At 53.3% G+C, this 13,102-nt stretch overlaps 1 protein-coding gene across 1 annotated transcript in view; it reads right to left on the reverse strand.

The window, feature by feature from the left end:
- Window positions 1-4,599: 4,599 nt before the first annotated feature.
- SSH1 (slingshot protein phosphatase 1) overlaps window positions 4,600-13,102 on the reverse strand; it is a gene marked incomplete at its 5' end in the record, with an annotated part of 35,478 nt that continues 26,975 nt past the window's right edge. The window contains 6 exons of the mRNA XM_084271968.1: window positions 4,600-6,439; window positions 6,898-7,519; window positions 8,818-9,018; window positions 9,696-9,842; window positions 10,827-10,873; window positions 11,938-12,066. Coding sequence (XP_084128094.1) covers window positions 5,159-6,439; window positions 6,898-7,519; window positions 8,818-9,018; window positions 9,696-9,842; window positions 10,827-10,873; window positions 11,938-12,066 — 2,427 coding nt within the window. The 3' untranslated portion in view covers window positions 4,600-5,158. The remainder of the gene's footprint in view (window positions 6,440-6,897; window positions 7,520-8,817; window positions 9,019-9,695; window positions 9,843-10,826; window positions 10,874-11,937; window positions 12,067-13,102) is intronic.

Here is a 13,102-nt window from a genome sequence, read left to right on the forward strand (position 1 = left end):
GAGGAAGCTGCTCTCTCCCCAGACTGGAGCTCTGGCATGCAGGATCCGTGGGGGTCCCGGCTCAGCACTGCCTTTCCAGCTCTGCCATGGCTCAGTGCTGGTGAGAGGTAAACCTGAGGTGTAAAAGCTGTACAAACACACACACACATACGTTGCTTCCCCTCGTATAAGCACATCCAGGCAACTCTGTGAGGGCCTTGACAAAGCCAAACTCTCCATGCCACAGCCCGGGGTCTCCATCCTTGTGCTGCTTCCAGCTCCCACAGCTCCTGCAGCAGGTACCTGCACCTGCAGTGACAGCCCAGCTCAGCACCCTGCAGGTGGGAGAAGAGCAACCTTTCCCCCAGATGATGGAAGGGGAGGACCCAAACCTTCACAATCCCACCCCAGGGAGTCCAGGGCTCTGTCCTCCATTGCTGGCAGATTATTTTCCCAACTGCCCACACACAAGTCCCTGCAAAGTTGTGAGTGCTGCCCAGGAACGTGGTGGTGCCGTGAAGTGGCATCAGCCAGCACATGCCACGTACAGCCCCAGGGTGAGACAAGGGAAGGAAAGTGGTCCCAGCCCCTCATGCACTGACTCTGTGGCACTGGGAGTTGGAGCATCACGAAATCAGCAGCAAGTGCTGATTCCTACCCTGGCCTGGTCCAACCCAGCAAGGGTCGGCTGTGCTGAACTGAGGGGCAACAGACAGATAGAGAGACAGCTGCCAACTCCAAAGCAAATCACCTCCCCCCCCAAAAGAGCCCCCAGAAAACAAGTATTTCTGGGGGGTGTGTGGGGTGTGTAAGAACTCTTTGAGGCAGTTTGCAAGTGTGCCAAAGCTGGAGAGCATCCCCAGCCCGTGCGCTGCTGCCCTGCCAAGGCAAACAGTGACACGTTCCTCCCCGGAGCGGCTCTGGGAGCAGGAACGGCCCAGCCCCGGCAGCAGCAGCACTCCTGGCAGGCACACAGGGCAGATGCTTTACATTTGCCTTTAAAGGCAAAATTTGGTCAATGCCCAAGAAGGGCTGGTCCCACCCTGGGTGGGTCGCGGGGTGGCAGCAGGATCAGCCGCGGGGCACAAGAGCCACATCCCCCCATTCGGTGCCTCGGCTTTTGCACCGGGGATTTGCTCTTGGGAGCAGAGTGTAGTGCGGGTGCGTGGGAACTGAGGAGCCCACGCAGCGCCAAGACCCCTCCAAACAAGTACCCATCCGAGGGCTGAGCATGGCGCAGGCGTCGCTTGCACACACCCCACTGCTCCGCTGCCGGCATCTGCTCTGTGCTGGGGGAACCGAGCACCTCCGCAAACCCAGCCTGGGCTCCCTGAGGCGAGGGGGAGAATTACAGCCTTCAGTCCTCTTCCTCCTGGGTGGCAGAAAACCAAAATAAGATGTGAGCACAGCCAGGACCGATGGGAAGAGAAAGACAGAACCAGGGACCGCAGGAGCAGAGGACACAAGCCTCTCACCCCCTTTACTTCCCACCCCATCAAGGCCTGATCCCCAAGGCTGGGCTGGTCCTTCCCCAACCTCCCCAAACTCTGCAAAACTCATTGGTAAAAGGAAACCCAAAAAAAAAAAAAAAAAAAAGAAAAGAGTTTATTTTTGTCTCACAAGAAGCACGTAAAACGTACAGTACATCTTTTACAAACCAAAGTAAAAAATAAAAGTGCATGATGCGCCCCCCACTGCAGCCGTACAGTACAAAAGATACCGCGCTTCGATATAAAACCAGAACTCAGAAATACCACCAAATAAAAGCAATATCCTTATCACAGAGTACAGCCACGCACTGAACAGCTACACAGTACTCACCCACCCCTCCTCTCTGCGTCCGTGGCCGTGGGCTGACTGGGATGGTCTGAGTCGTGTCCCCCCCATCCCGGGTCAGGGTTCCTGGCAGAGCGGGTGATGCCTGGAAGGGGGATGTGGGGACAGGACTGAGCCGGACAACCACCCGCAGGGAAAGGACCAGAGGGAGGAGGGCTATTGCTATCACGCACACCCACAACGCCCTGGGTGGAAATAAGGTGCCGGTTTTGTGCGTTTCAGGTTCTCTGGCAGAAAGGGATCAGGTTTGGATCGATACCCAGCACTCTGCTGAGGGAAGTGTGGCTGGGGAAGTGTAGGGGGGGGTCGATGGGATGTCTCCCCAGATATCCCCATGTCCGCTTTGCTGCAGCGGTGCATAGATGAGCGGGGGGCACCAGGAGCTGCGGCCAGTGCGGTGGCAGCTCAGCGCAGCCCCTTTGGGTTCGCTGGGTCTGGAGCGGAAGGGAAGTGGGGAGCAGCGCCGCGCTCAGCGGGGACACGCAGCAGGAGCAACAACGGTCTCGCTGCCACCGGAAACACCAAAAGCACCCAAAAAAAAGAAGACAAAATGAACAGCAAACAGCAGAGTTTAACAGCTCAGCATAAATACACAGTATTTGTAAACTATTATTAAGGCACTCAATTGTAAAAGAACAATTACAACACGTGGGAGAGGACGAACACAGCTACCTTCGCATGCAACAGCTAAGGAAGTCTGCAAGCAGCAGAGGTTTGGCTACAAAACCCTTCAGAATGGCACGCTAGTGCTTCCAGCGCACGCAGGCTTTGAGACCCAGCCCCACTGATCTGCACCTCAACGCTGTGGAGACACAGCCCCAAGCCCCATGAGCAAAGCGGTGGGGTCGGTCCAGCAAGCACCGAGTCCAAGCGAGGAGTGGGCAGGGGGGTAGGTGGTCAGCGCTGAGCTGCAGCCCGGGGAAGTGGGGTTTGTGCTCAGTGGGCACTGGGGAAAGCAGGACTGGGAGGGAGGGATGGAGGGAGGGAGGGAGGGAGGGATGGATGGAGGGAGGGATGACGTTTGCTTGCATCCGTTAATGGAAGCTTTTCTGGATCTATTCAGATCCAACGCCCTCGCTCCTTCCTGTGGCTTGGGCAGCAGCGGGAAGCATCAGCAGCGCTGGACAAGGAAACTTATTGCAGTGGATCCAGACTCACGTGTGACCCACGGATGCTGACCCTGGGGAGAGGGATCTCAGTCCCCCAGACACACCCCAGCGCTTTCTCAGCCCCAAAACACAAAGACTTCTGCTGTTTTTCCAGGGGCCCCTCACGCAGTAGCACTTTCAAACCAACTTTCATGGGCGTGCCTGAAGCTCAAAGCGCACGGTCCATTTCAGACTCTCCTCAGAGGGATGTTTATTCACTGATTGCGGCTCCTCACACCGCCAATATAAAAATGTGGGCTCAAGGGCAACAAAGTCCAGGTGGTTTTGGGCCAGGAAAACACGCAGCTCCCTTTCCCAAGGCAGAGGGTTTTCCCATTAATACAGACTCAGAAGGATTGGTTGCGGCCCTGCTCCCCCCACTGCCCGGAGGGGGCTTTTGGGAAGGGCATCCTCACAGCCTGGCTGCTAACAGAGCAAAGCCCTCCATCTGCCATCACCACTCCCCAGTCTGTTCTGACCCCCCAGGAGGCACGAGCAGCCAGCACAGTTTTAGATGGGACTTGGAGAGCACCAAGGGTGGGAAAGCACATCCCCTGCACGCTCCTCAACCTCTTCCCTCTGGACGCAGCCAGCAACCTTGCACTGAGCAGCTCTCAACCCATCTGGCTGCCCAAAATATTCCAAGAAAACATGGATCTCGCACAGCGCGGGGGAACTGCTGCGTTTTGAGCGTCTCCTGCTGCAGGGCAGCAAGAGGGGAGCGGTGGTAACTCTGGTCTGAGCCTGGTCCCTGAAAGCCGGCCTCCAGAGTGGGAAGGAACGTGCTTCCCTCAGCTCTGAGTGCTGCAGAGCCATGGCACTGCGGGCCTCGCCAAAGGAGAGCGCAGGCAGCCCTGGTATGGTCTGTGCAGGTCACGGCTCTCCTTCAACACATCCCCCCCACAGCACCAGCATCCCTCGCTCTGGAACCAGCCCCTACTCAGGTTTGGGCGCTCACCCTGAGCGGGATTTATGCCTCTGTCAGCCCTGGCAGGAGGCTGCTGTGGCCCTGCAAGAGCCGGGACATGTACACCCTGGCTCTGTGTGCTGGGGCCATCCATCCTCTTAGCACCCAGCATACACAACCCCTTGGGCTTCCACACCAGCAAGCCACGGACACGCGAACTGCTCCACCAGCAGTGACAGCCAGACACACCTGTTCCCTGCCTCCAGGGATTTCGAATGCGTGGGACACCGGGAGAGCCATCCCTGCACACGGTGTGCCACCAACAGCCCCAGACAAAGGGTCCCCACCTTGGGATCCACAACACCAACACAGCATTACACAAAGCTTCACCTACTGGCCAGGCTCGTCATTAGTTACTGGGACACCACAAACCACAACGACAGCAAAAACACCCAAAGAACAAAACTCCTCTCCATGGGAGCATCAGCCTGTGAGAGCAACGCGGCCTGGGCATCGCTCCGGCACCGACACGACACTATGGCAATCCACCCGGTCACACAGACGGACACCAGCAGGTCACAACCAACACAAACACAGTTCTGCACTCCTTCACTCCGTAGCTAGGCCACAACAGCACAACAAAGCCTCTGCCTCCATCCTCCTCAGGCCTTAGCGTTAAGGGAAGACCTCAAACAGAGGCCAAAGTACTGTGGGAAGAGCCCCTCTCAGAATTAAAACACCGCTAAGCGACACAGCGAGAGGAACCGCCATCGAGAACAGAGGTAGCGTTCACGTCACCTTTTTAAGGACCTTCCCACAAGTCCCTGTTTTAACGAGACCCATGGTTGCTCTGTATAAAAAAGTCAAGACTAACTATATTGTCGAGTCTTTGAAACAGAGAATTTCAGCATTTTATATATAGATAGATAGATACACAGAGAGAAATATCTATCTATATACACACTCACAAACAAAACCACATTATTATACTTGGCAAACAGTACTAGAACAGCATCCTGCAGGACAACAGGCAAGTCACACACAAAATCCTCTTCTAAGCCATGCAATGCATTTTATTTTCCCTCGTGCCATTCATTGTGACCCATTATGGGTTTGGGTTTGGTTTTTTTTCTCTCTCCCCCCACTTACGAAGACGAGGGGAAGAGGAGGCGGCATCAGATGAACTACAGCAAGTCAGGTCAAACTGCATCGGTGCAATGAATAAATGCCATAAAAGAAGGAAAGGAAAGGGAAATCCACCCCCTCCCTCCTCCTCCTGGGGAAGGCATCAACTTTTGCCCATCCAAAGGGTGCTCTTCAAGTTTCCAACCGCTGGCTTCACTGCCAGTTTGGAGGTGACATCTGCGCTCCTCAGCGTGGATTGTGGCTCACAGAGCACGGAAGACTCGCTTGAAACGGCCTCTTTTGAGTCCGTTATGGTTGACACATCCATGTCGCTCGATAAGTCCTCAGAGGACAAGTTAAGACACCCCAGCTTGGCAAGCGAATTGGACCTTTTCAGGGGAGAAGACACAGTCAAGCCAGCCAGGCGCAGCCTGGTCTCAATCTCCTGAGTTCGCTGCTTCACCAGGCCAGGCTTGCCCCGCACACTGTGGATGCTGTCGCTGCTGGAGCTACGTGTCAGGTTGGAGCTCCGGGAGGAGGATGGGGTGTAGCAGATGGTCTTCAGGAAGTCCTTGGTGAAGCTACTGATGTGCTCCAACCGACACACGAGTGGCGTGGAGGTTTTCTGAGAGATCCCCTCCAAGATGCGTTTCACCTCTAACTTCTCCACGTCGTTTTCTGCATCTTCAGGTATGAGCGGTGCTGGTCTGAGGAGAGGTACAAGGCTGTGATGTGAAATCAAACCCTCGCTTCCCTCCACGATGCCGGAGTCGGCTCTGCTCAAGGGGTTCTCTCTGAGCAGCGACGAGGCATCCGAGGGCAGGCTTTTCAACCGCTCCAGCTCCTTAGTGTGCTTCCGAACCAAGCCCGCCTTCTGCAGCTGAATGAGGGACTCCTGATGCTGCGTCAAGTAACTGCTTGCACTTGACTTTTCCAAGTCTTTGCTGAACAACAAGTTTTTCAGATCCTTGGTAGGTTTGCTCTCCTTTCGGGTGAGAGACTCCTCTTTTACCACCTCTGCAGTAAGGAGGCTTTTGTCACAGTGTGAGTTTCTCCTGGGCTGACGAGTTTTGACCGGGGTTTTTGGTGCATCTTTTCCCTTCTCCAAACCGCTGCAGTGCTGATCGAGGGGTCTGCAAGCTCCAACCTCCAAAGCACCAGCTCCTGCCGACAGAGGCAGCGGAGCCTCATGATGTTTAGTCCTGATTGCTTCCTCTGAGTGAACCTTGCTGGGCAAGTGGTCCGCCAAGTTGGAATTGATGTGGGAGAGGAGGGCTGGCTGTGTGCAGATGGTAGCGGTGCTGCGACGCGCAGCGCTGGCGTTCAGCTTCTCATACTGCTCCCCGAAGGAGTCAGGAGACAAACCAGCTGAGGAATACATGCAGTCGGCACAAGACTGATAGGAAGGCTTGACCTTACTGAGGATCCCAAACACGGCATCGTGCTGCAGAAAGAAAAAGAGAACAGGTACAGATAAACACGCAGAGAACAAGGCGAGAGGCACAGCCCACGAGGTGTTATTTACAGCCACGCGGATTTGAAACGAAGCCCATTTCAGCTTCTCTTCAGGCCCTGCAGCAGGAACAAAAGCCACACATGTTCTCAGCAGACAGTATCTTCAATGGAGGAATACCTACCGTCTCAAGCGATGGTCATGCAAGCAAGTTGCCCAAAGCTGTTTATAGGGCACTCGCGTGTGCGCGCTCTCTCTCTCTGGCATCTAAATCCATAGCTTGGGCAAGCAAAGCCATGTTCAGAAGCACTTCGAAAAGGAAGCAGCTCATCATGGAATGAAAGGCTTTATCCAAGTCAAATGAAACTGTGCTATGAAGATGAGAAGAGCAGTTTCACTTGCAGCAGGGTCAGCCATGCTAATCACCTACGTGTCAACTCCATACGCACCTCAAAATCCTCCGGGCAACTCCTTTTGCTGTTGTTGTTATTCAAGTTCTCTCTATTAAGCCTGCTCTCCTCCTTGTGTGTGGATAAACGCCGCTTCCACTTCTCCATCGGATTTTCCTCCCTCACACCGTCCTCCCCATGGTCCCTGGGGCCCAGCACCACCCTTCCCTTCCTAGGGCTGAAGTCCAGTTTCTTCTTCACCTCCTTCTCGTTGAAACTGCTCAGCTCTGCTGGCGGCTCTGTGGTGTCCAGGGCTTTCGCCATCTCCAGCGGCCTCCCCTCCGATGGAGACTGTCCCACCAGTGAGTCAGCACGCTCCACAAGCGCGTCCCGCTCCAGCTCCTCCATGTGGAAAAAGCCTTCCCTGTCACCAGGAATCTTGTTCTCCAGCAGCGTGTCCGAGAGGCGACGGAAGCAGTAATTAAACCCCACAGACACTTCTGTGCCAGCGCGGTTGTCCAGGTACGCTGGCTGTGAAGGCATGTCCAGGTCAGCCAGGCGGTTTTCTAGGTCGATGTCTAAGCTCTCGAGTAAGAAGTCGCCCGATGCCGTGGTGCCATCTGTGTTCTGGGGTAGGTTGCTCTCTGCCTGCTGCTTCCACAGCTTATTGTGGCGCTGCTTGCTGGGGAAGGACAAAGACACGAGTGACTGCTGTTGAACCGCAGGATGCTCAGCTCAGGAACTTCCACCCCCCTCCACACCCTGGAACTGAAAGGCTGAACAGCAGATCCAGCTGGGCAAAACTATTTCAAACATCGGGATTTTGTCCGTCCCACCTGCCTGCTCCAGAGTCTCCATGGCCCCTGACTCCCAGCAGAGCCCTGCACCGCACCCACGATGGGAATGGGAACTGGGAAGAGTTCCCCGGGCAGAGCTGACTGCTCTGAACAGACAGCTCTGCACATCTCATGGCACAGATCCTGCTGAACCAGAGTGAAACATCTCCCTCCTCCATCCCTGGTAAAGCAGAGGCCAGGCAGAGCACGCAGAAGTCCTTAGCAGATACTGCAGTGCTTGCAATGAGAAAGGCTTGTGATTGGCATGGTCACCCAGAACCACAAATGATTCGGCCCTGATGCTGCCCGAGCTCAGTTCTGCCTCATAAAACAAGAACAATGTTTTGCCGAACAGTCCTGGCTGCTGGGAAACACCAACACGCTTCCCCGACACGGGAAACAGCTAATTCCCACCCAGGGAGACCTGGCATCCAAAAGGCTTATAAAAGCCACAGTTAGCCCAGGCTTTGGCATCTGCCCTGCTACAGGGGACCCTGCCGAGGGCAGCACCACACACACCCCGCCAGCCTCTTTGAGCACGACATCACGTGTGCAAGATGAACCTTGTTCAGCAGAAGAGTTTGTTGCCTGCACAGAACTCCCTGGAGACCAATGGACATCATTATGGCCACAAAAATGATCCGAGAGCTGAAGCACCTCTTCTATGAAGGGCTCCAGCTCTCCCAGGCTGAGAGATTTGGTGTGGCTCAGTCTGGAGAAGAGAAGGCTCTGGTGGAACCTTATAGCAGCCTTCCAATCCCAGAGAGGTGTCTATAGGAAAGCTGGGGAAGAACTGTTCCCGAGGGCGTGGAGCAATGGTTTTAAACTCAAAAAGGGGAGATTTAGGTTGGGTATTAGGAAAAGCTTCTTCACTCAGAGTGGTGGATCCCTGGCACAGGTTGCCCAGAGAGGTGGTGGAGGCCCCATCCCTGAAGACATTCAAGGTCAGGCTTGATGGGGCTCTGAGCAACCTGATCTAGTGAAGATGTCCCTGTTGACTGCAACGTGGGACTAGATGGGCCCTTCCAACCTTACACATTCTGTGTTTCTACGATATTTCCTGATACAGAACCATGAGAGGTTTCCTACGATCAGCTCTTTGTTTTCCTGCAAGTCACCTTTTCCCTTCATCCCACGGCCTTACCTTGCATCTAAAATGCCTTCGTATTCCAGCAGCTGCCTCATGAAGCCCGCGTTCGGTCTTGCGATGCTGCGCTTCTGCTTCACGTAATTATAGGCCTTTTCCAGGGACCAGCCAAACTCCTTCATGGCATAAGCTATGACAGTGGATGCCGAGCGGCTCACACCCATCTTGCAGTGCACCAGGCACTTGGAGTGATTCTTCCTGCAGAAGGACAAACAGGGAAGTCATGTTTGTTAGTGAGCAGCTGTTCTGAGAGTGGTACCTGGTGAAGGATGGTGCTGTGTCACCCCCGACCACCTGAACACAGCGGCTCAGGGTGTGAGAAATGTTCCAGAGTAAGCAGGCCATGAGGAGCAACTCTATCTGGAAAAGTCATGAGTTAGACAAGGGCAGCTCCCACCATGCTGCTGTTTCAGAGACAGCCATGAAGGCTCCTGCCTGCCTGAGCCTTTGGATTCTGGGACAAGCAGGAACAACCTGAGCATCAGAGCCTGGCAGAATCTGACAGGCTCCATCCCCTTCCCTGATACAGCAACAGCCCAATGTGGACACATGCTGGAGTGTTTCCAGAGCTTCTCAAGAAGAGGAAATGTCTTCATTTCCTTTTGTAAGCAAAACAAAATAATAGCAATAAAAAATATCATAATCTAGGAACATGTTAATGTTGGTATAGGAAGAGACAAGGTACAGAGTCGTTCCAGGGATGTGGAAAGCTCCTGGCAACAGCAGGAATGCAACCACCCCTTTGCCTCCTTCAGTGGTGGCAGGGCTTTGGGGAGGGCCCAGCTCCATGCTGGATGAGACATGAAGGCATGGTGTCACAGCCCACAGCTCGGACATCCTCCCTCATGCTAAGTCATGTCTCCCAGCACGCTTACTTGGCCTTATTTATGAAGTGGTAGGCCTCGTTCCAGTGAGCCAGCAGGTCTGTCGTCTCCTCGTCGTACACTCGGATGTTGTGATAGGCGAACAAACCGGGGAAGAAGTTATCGATTTCCCTGGTCACATTTAAGATGTAGTCAATGCTGCAAAGAACAAAGAGAGAAAGCAAGCTGAGCTGCTGGGGCCATGCACCTCAAAGCAATTCTCTACAGAAAAAACCCTCTTGTGCTGCACAACCATCCCATACTCGTCTTTCTGATCAAACCCACAGAATGAGAGTCACGTGGTACCTCACAAATCCTGCCAAATATTCCAGCAGGGACCACGCTCCAGCCAGGGAGAACAAACACCTGTATCAATTTATTACCTCGTACAGTTCAGAGAAACCAAGGACATGGGGTGTTTGTGTCAGAATCTGCCCAGCTTAAGACTTTTAGACAAGATGCCTTCCCTGCAGATCAAAACTACGACGGGTAATTTGCTTGTTCAAAGATGTTCAGACATCTGTTCCCCAAGGACTCCAAATTAAACATTTCTACTCATTCTGTTGAGCAATATTTTTCAGCTTGTCCCATCAGGGTCGGTGCACACGCCTTAGGCAAGCAGCAGAATATTTCTATGCAAAACTCACTCCTCCAAAAAGCCTGAAAGGACATCACGCCAAGCGGTGATGAGAGCGTGGTGAAAGACAGCTCAGTGGCTGCCTGTCTGGGCAGGTGAGGTGGAGATGGCTGAGCTACAAGTTCTACTCCATTTAGATGTTTTTTTTTTCCTAAGCTCAGTGCTGTAACATTTGCTCTTTGGCAGTCTGTGGGAATTCCCACCTGACCCAACGGGATGCACGGCTACCTCGTGCTCAGCCGCTACACGTTTGGGGGTGTGGGAGATGGGGGTGTACCTGATGCACGCAGAGCTTTGTTATCTCCACCCTACATGTTATTGATGGCAATGAGGTAGGACAGATTGCATGACCGAGGTCCTGACAGCAAGTTACCCACAACGTGGGGAATGGGCCCAAACTCATCCTTACAGTCCACAAACATCATATGTCACCACAACAGACCTGAATGGATGTTAAAGGCAAAGGACCAGAGGTTTCGGTGCTGCGTGAGAAGTGCAGTACTCACCCCGAGCCCTGCAGCTCCTCCAGGTTGGATGCATTCCACTCAGACCCCTGCAACAGCCATAAACACACGTTTGAAAGGAGCCCAAGACCCTCCCTCTTTCTGAAGGTTCTGGAGTCCTCCTGCCTCCCTCAGGTATTGGTACCAGCCTCTGAGACAGGAATTGCGGCACTAGGGCAGCCAGCATGGAGAAGTCCCATGTCCTGAAGGAGGGGACAAGGGCACAATGTCCTCATTGCAGGAGTGGGTTCTGCCTTGGTCACTCTGGAGTTTCAGCCACAAATAGAGGGAAAGCAAGCGCTTACATGTTGTACGACTGGGATCACAGGTACATGAGAAGAAAGTTTTTGGGGGTGGTTGCACCTTGAATTCCCTCCCCCATGCTTGCAAAACTGAAAGTTGGAGAGGGTTCAAATAGCAGGTTTTGCCTTCAAACATAAGCCCTTCCTCTGATTCCCTCCAGAAAGAACCCAAACAGACCCAAGCATAATGGGCACAAAGGCAGTCATCCCAAGCAAGTTTTTGTCCCAGGTGGCAGTGCCTGGTTTTGCTTGGAGTACCATCTAGTGGCAAAAGATTTGAGGAAATGCACGCCGTTCCTCTCTCCTGCACAAGCCCGAGCAGCCTATCACCTCCAGCCTGGGTCTTTACAGCGTTCTGGGCCTACCGAACTTCTCAAGCTGGAGAGAAACAGCCACGGTGACCCTAACCAGAGTCAAAGAGCTGTCAGGCCGGGGCAGCAGCCACAGTGAGAACTTTTGTTTGTCTTAAAAAGCTCCATTGCTAGAAATAGAAAGTGAACGTGAATAGAGAGAACGTGAGCTATGCCATGGTACGTCCCGATCGGGATCGACCTGCCAGGAAGGAACTATTACAGCAAGTGCCAGAAACAAGAATGTCACCAGAAAAAAGGGGTTTTGCTGCTCTGGGCTTTTGTAAGTGATACAGGTCCTGGAGGAAGGCTGCTCAAAGAGGGGAGAGCGGGCTGTACCTCTCACTCATGCTGCATGAGTCAGCCCCGACACCAACACCAGCTTCCCCTGAGCCCAGCACCTCAGCTAATCATTCCCACTGAGCCTCCTGCTACCCTGGAGCTCCTAGCATGGCCACTTACCAGATATAAGTGATCAAAGATCAGCGACGGTTTGTCCATCTGACCCAGGATAAGCAGCATTTCGTTGTCTATAAATTCCTTGAATTCCTTCAGGTTGCAGTTCATGTGCTTCTCCAGCTCGTTCCGTATCTGCAGGGCAGAAAACAAAGGGAGCCACGCAAGATCACGTCTGTTTGGCAGGAACATCTGCAGGCACTCCTCTGCAAAACACATCTCTGAACTTCATTAAAAACAGGGAGAGGGATTCGACCCTTTGGAGACAAAGAATCTCACTACATGGCATCTCGCCAAGTATCCCACACCCCCAGATTTCAGATTTGCAAATAAAGCTTCAGATCCGAGTTACAGAATCCCTGTATTTTATAGACTTGCTGCTTAAAAATAGCTCAAGTGATAAAACCCAAGACCTTGGAGAGCAGCTACCAGACAAACATGAAACCCATTGGAAGCAAGGAGTGATAACGGCGGCGGTGTTGTCCAAAACAGACCCCCAGCAGTCTCCTGTTTTAAAATGCCAGGACACAGCCACGGTTTTCTCACCGCACCTCAGCTTCAGGCTGGTGAGCAAAGCAGGGCACCTTGGCCTAACCCACCAGGGAAAAGGGCTGCAGTAAAATCAAAGGATCTTGACTGCACCCAGAGTTAAGAACACAAGACACAGACAAGCTCTCAGCTTACGTCTACGACTTGTAACGCTGCTGTCATACAAGAGTGTATCCAAATCCTCCAGTGCTCAGCTCTAGGAAGGAAAGCCCTGCATGTTAACAGCCTCCCCTGAAAAACAAACGCCACCCCAATGCAAAGAGAGCTATTTCCTTCTGCTCTGCACATGTCTGCACTGCAGCTGGATGCATTTATGCCAGCCAGATGCATTTACACCGGCCTGTGGGATGGATCCAAATCAGCTTTACCCTCAACCTGTGATTTTTCCATCCATAAACTCCCTAAGAAATGCTGCCTGCAAGCCCCTCACGCCTTTGTTCAGGAGCTAAGAAAAGAAAACCTGAAAACAAAGCCAACAAGGAGAAAGGCAGGGACATACTTCGTGCTATCCATGAGCAAACAAAGATGGGGACACTCATCTCACACCACCAACTGCTCCTTTGGGGAGTGCCGTCCTCGCTCACGTAACTCACAGGGACACACCGAGGAGTAAGCAGCTGCA

This window comes from Gallinula chloropus (genome assembly GCF_964237585.1).
Source record: "Gallinula chloropus genome assembly, chromosome: 17".
NCBI classification, from domain to species: domain Eukaryota; kingdom Metazoa; phylum Chordata; class Aves; order Gruiformes; family Rallidae; genus Gallinula; species Gallinula chloropus.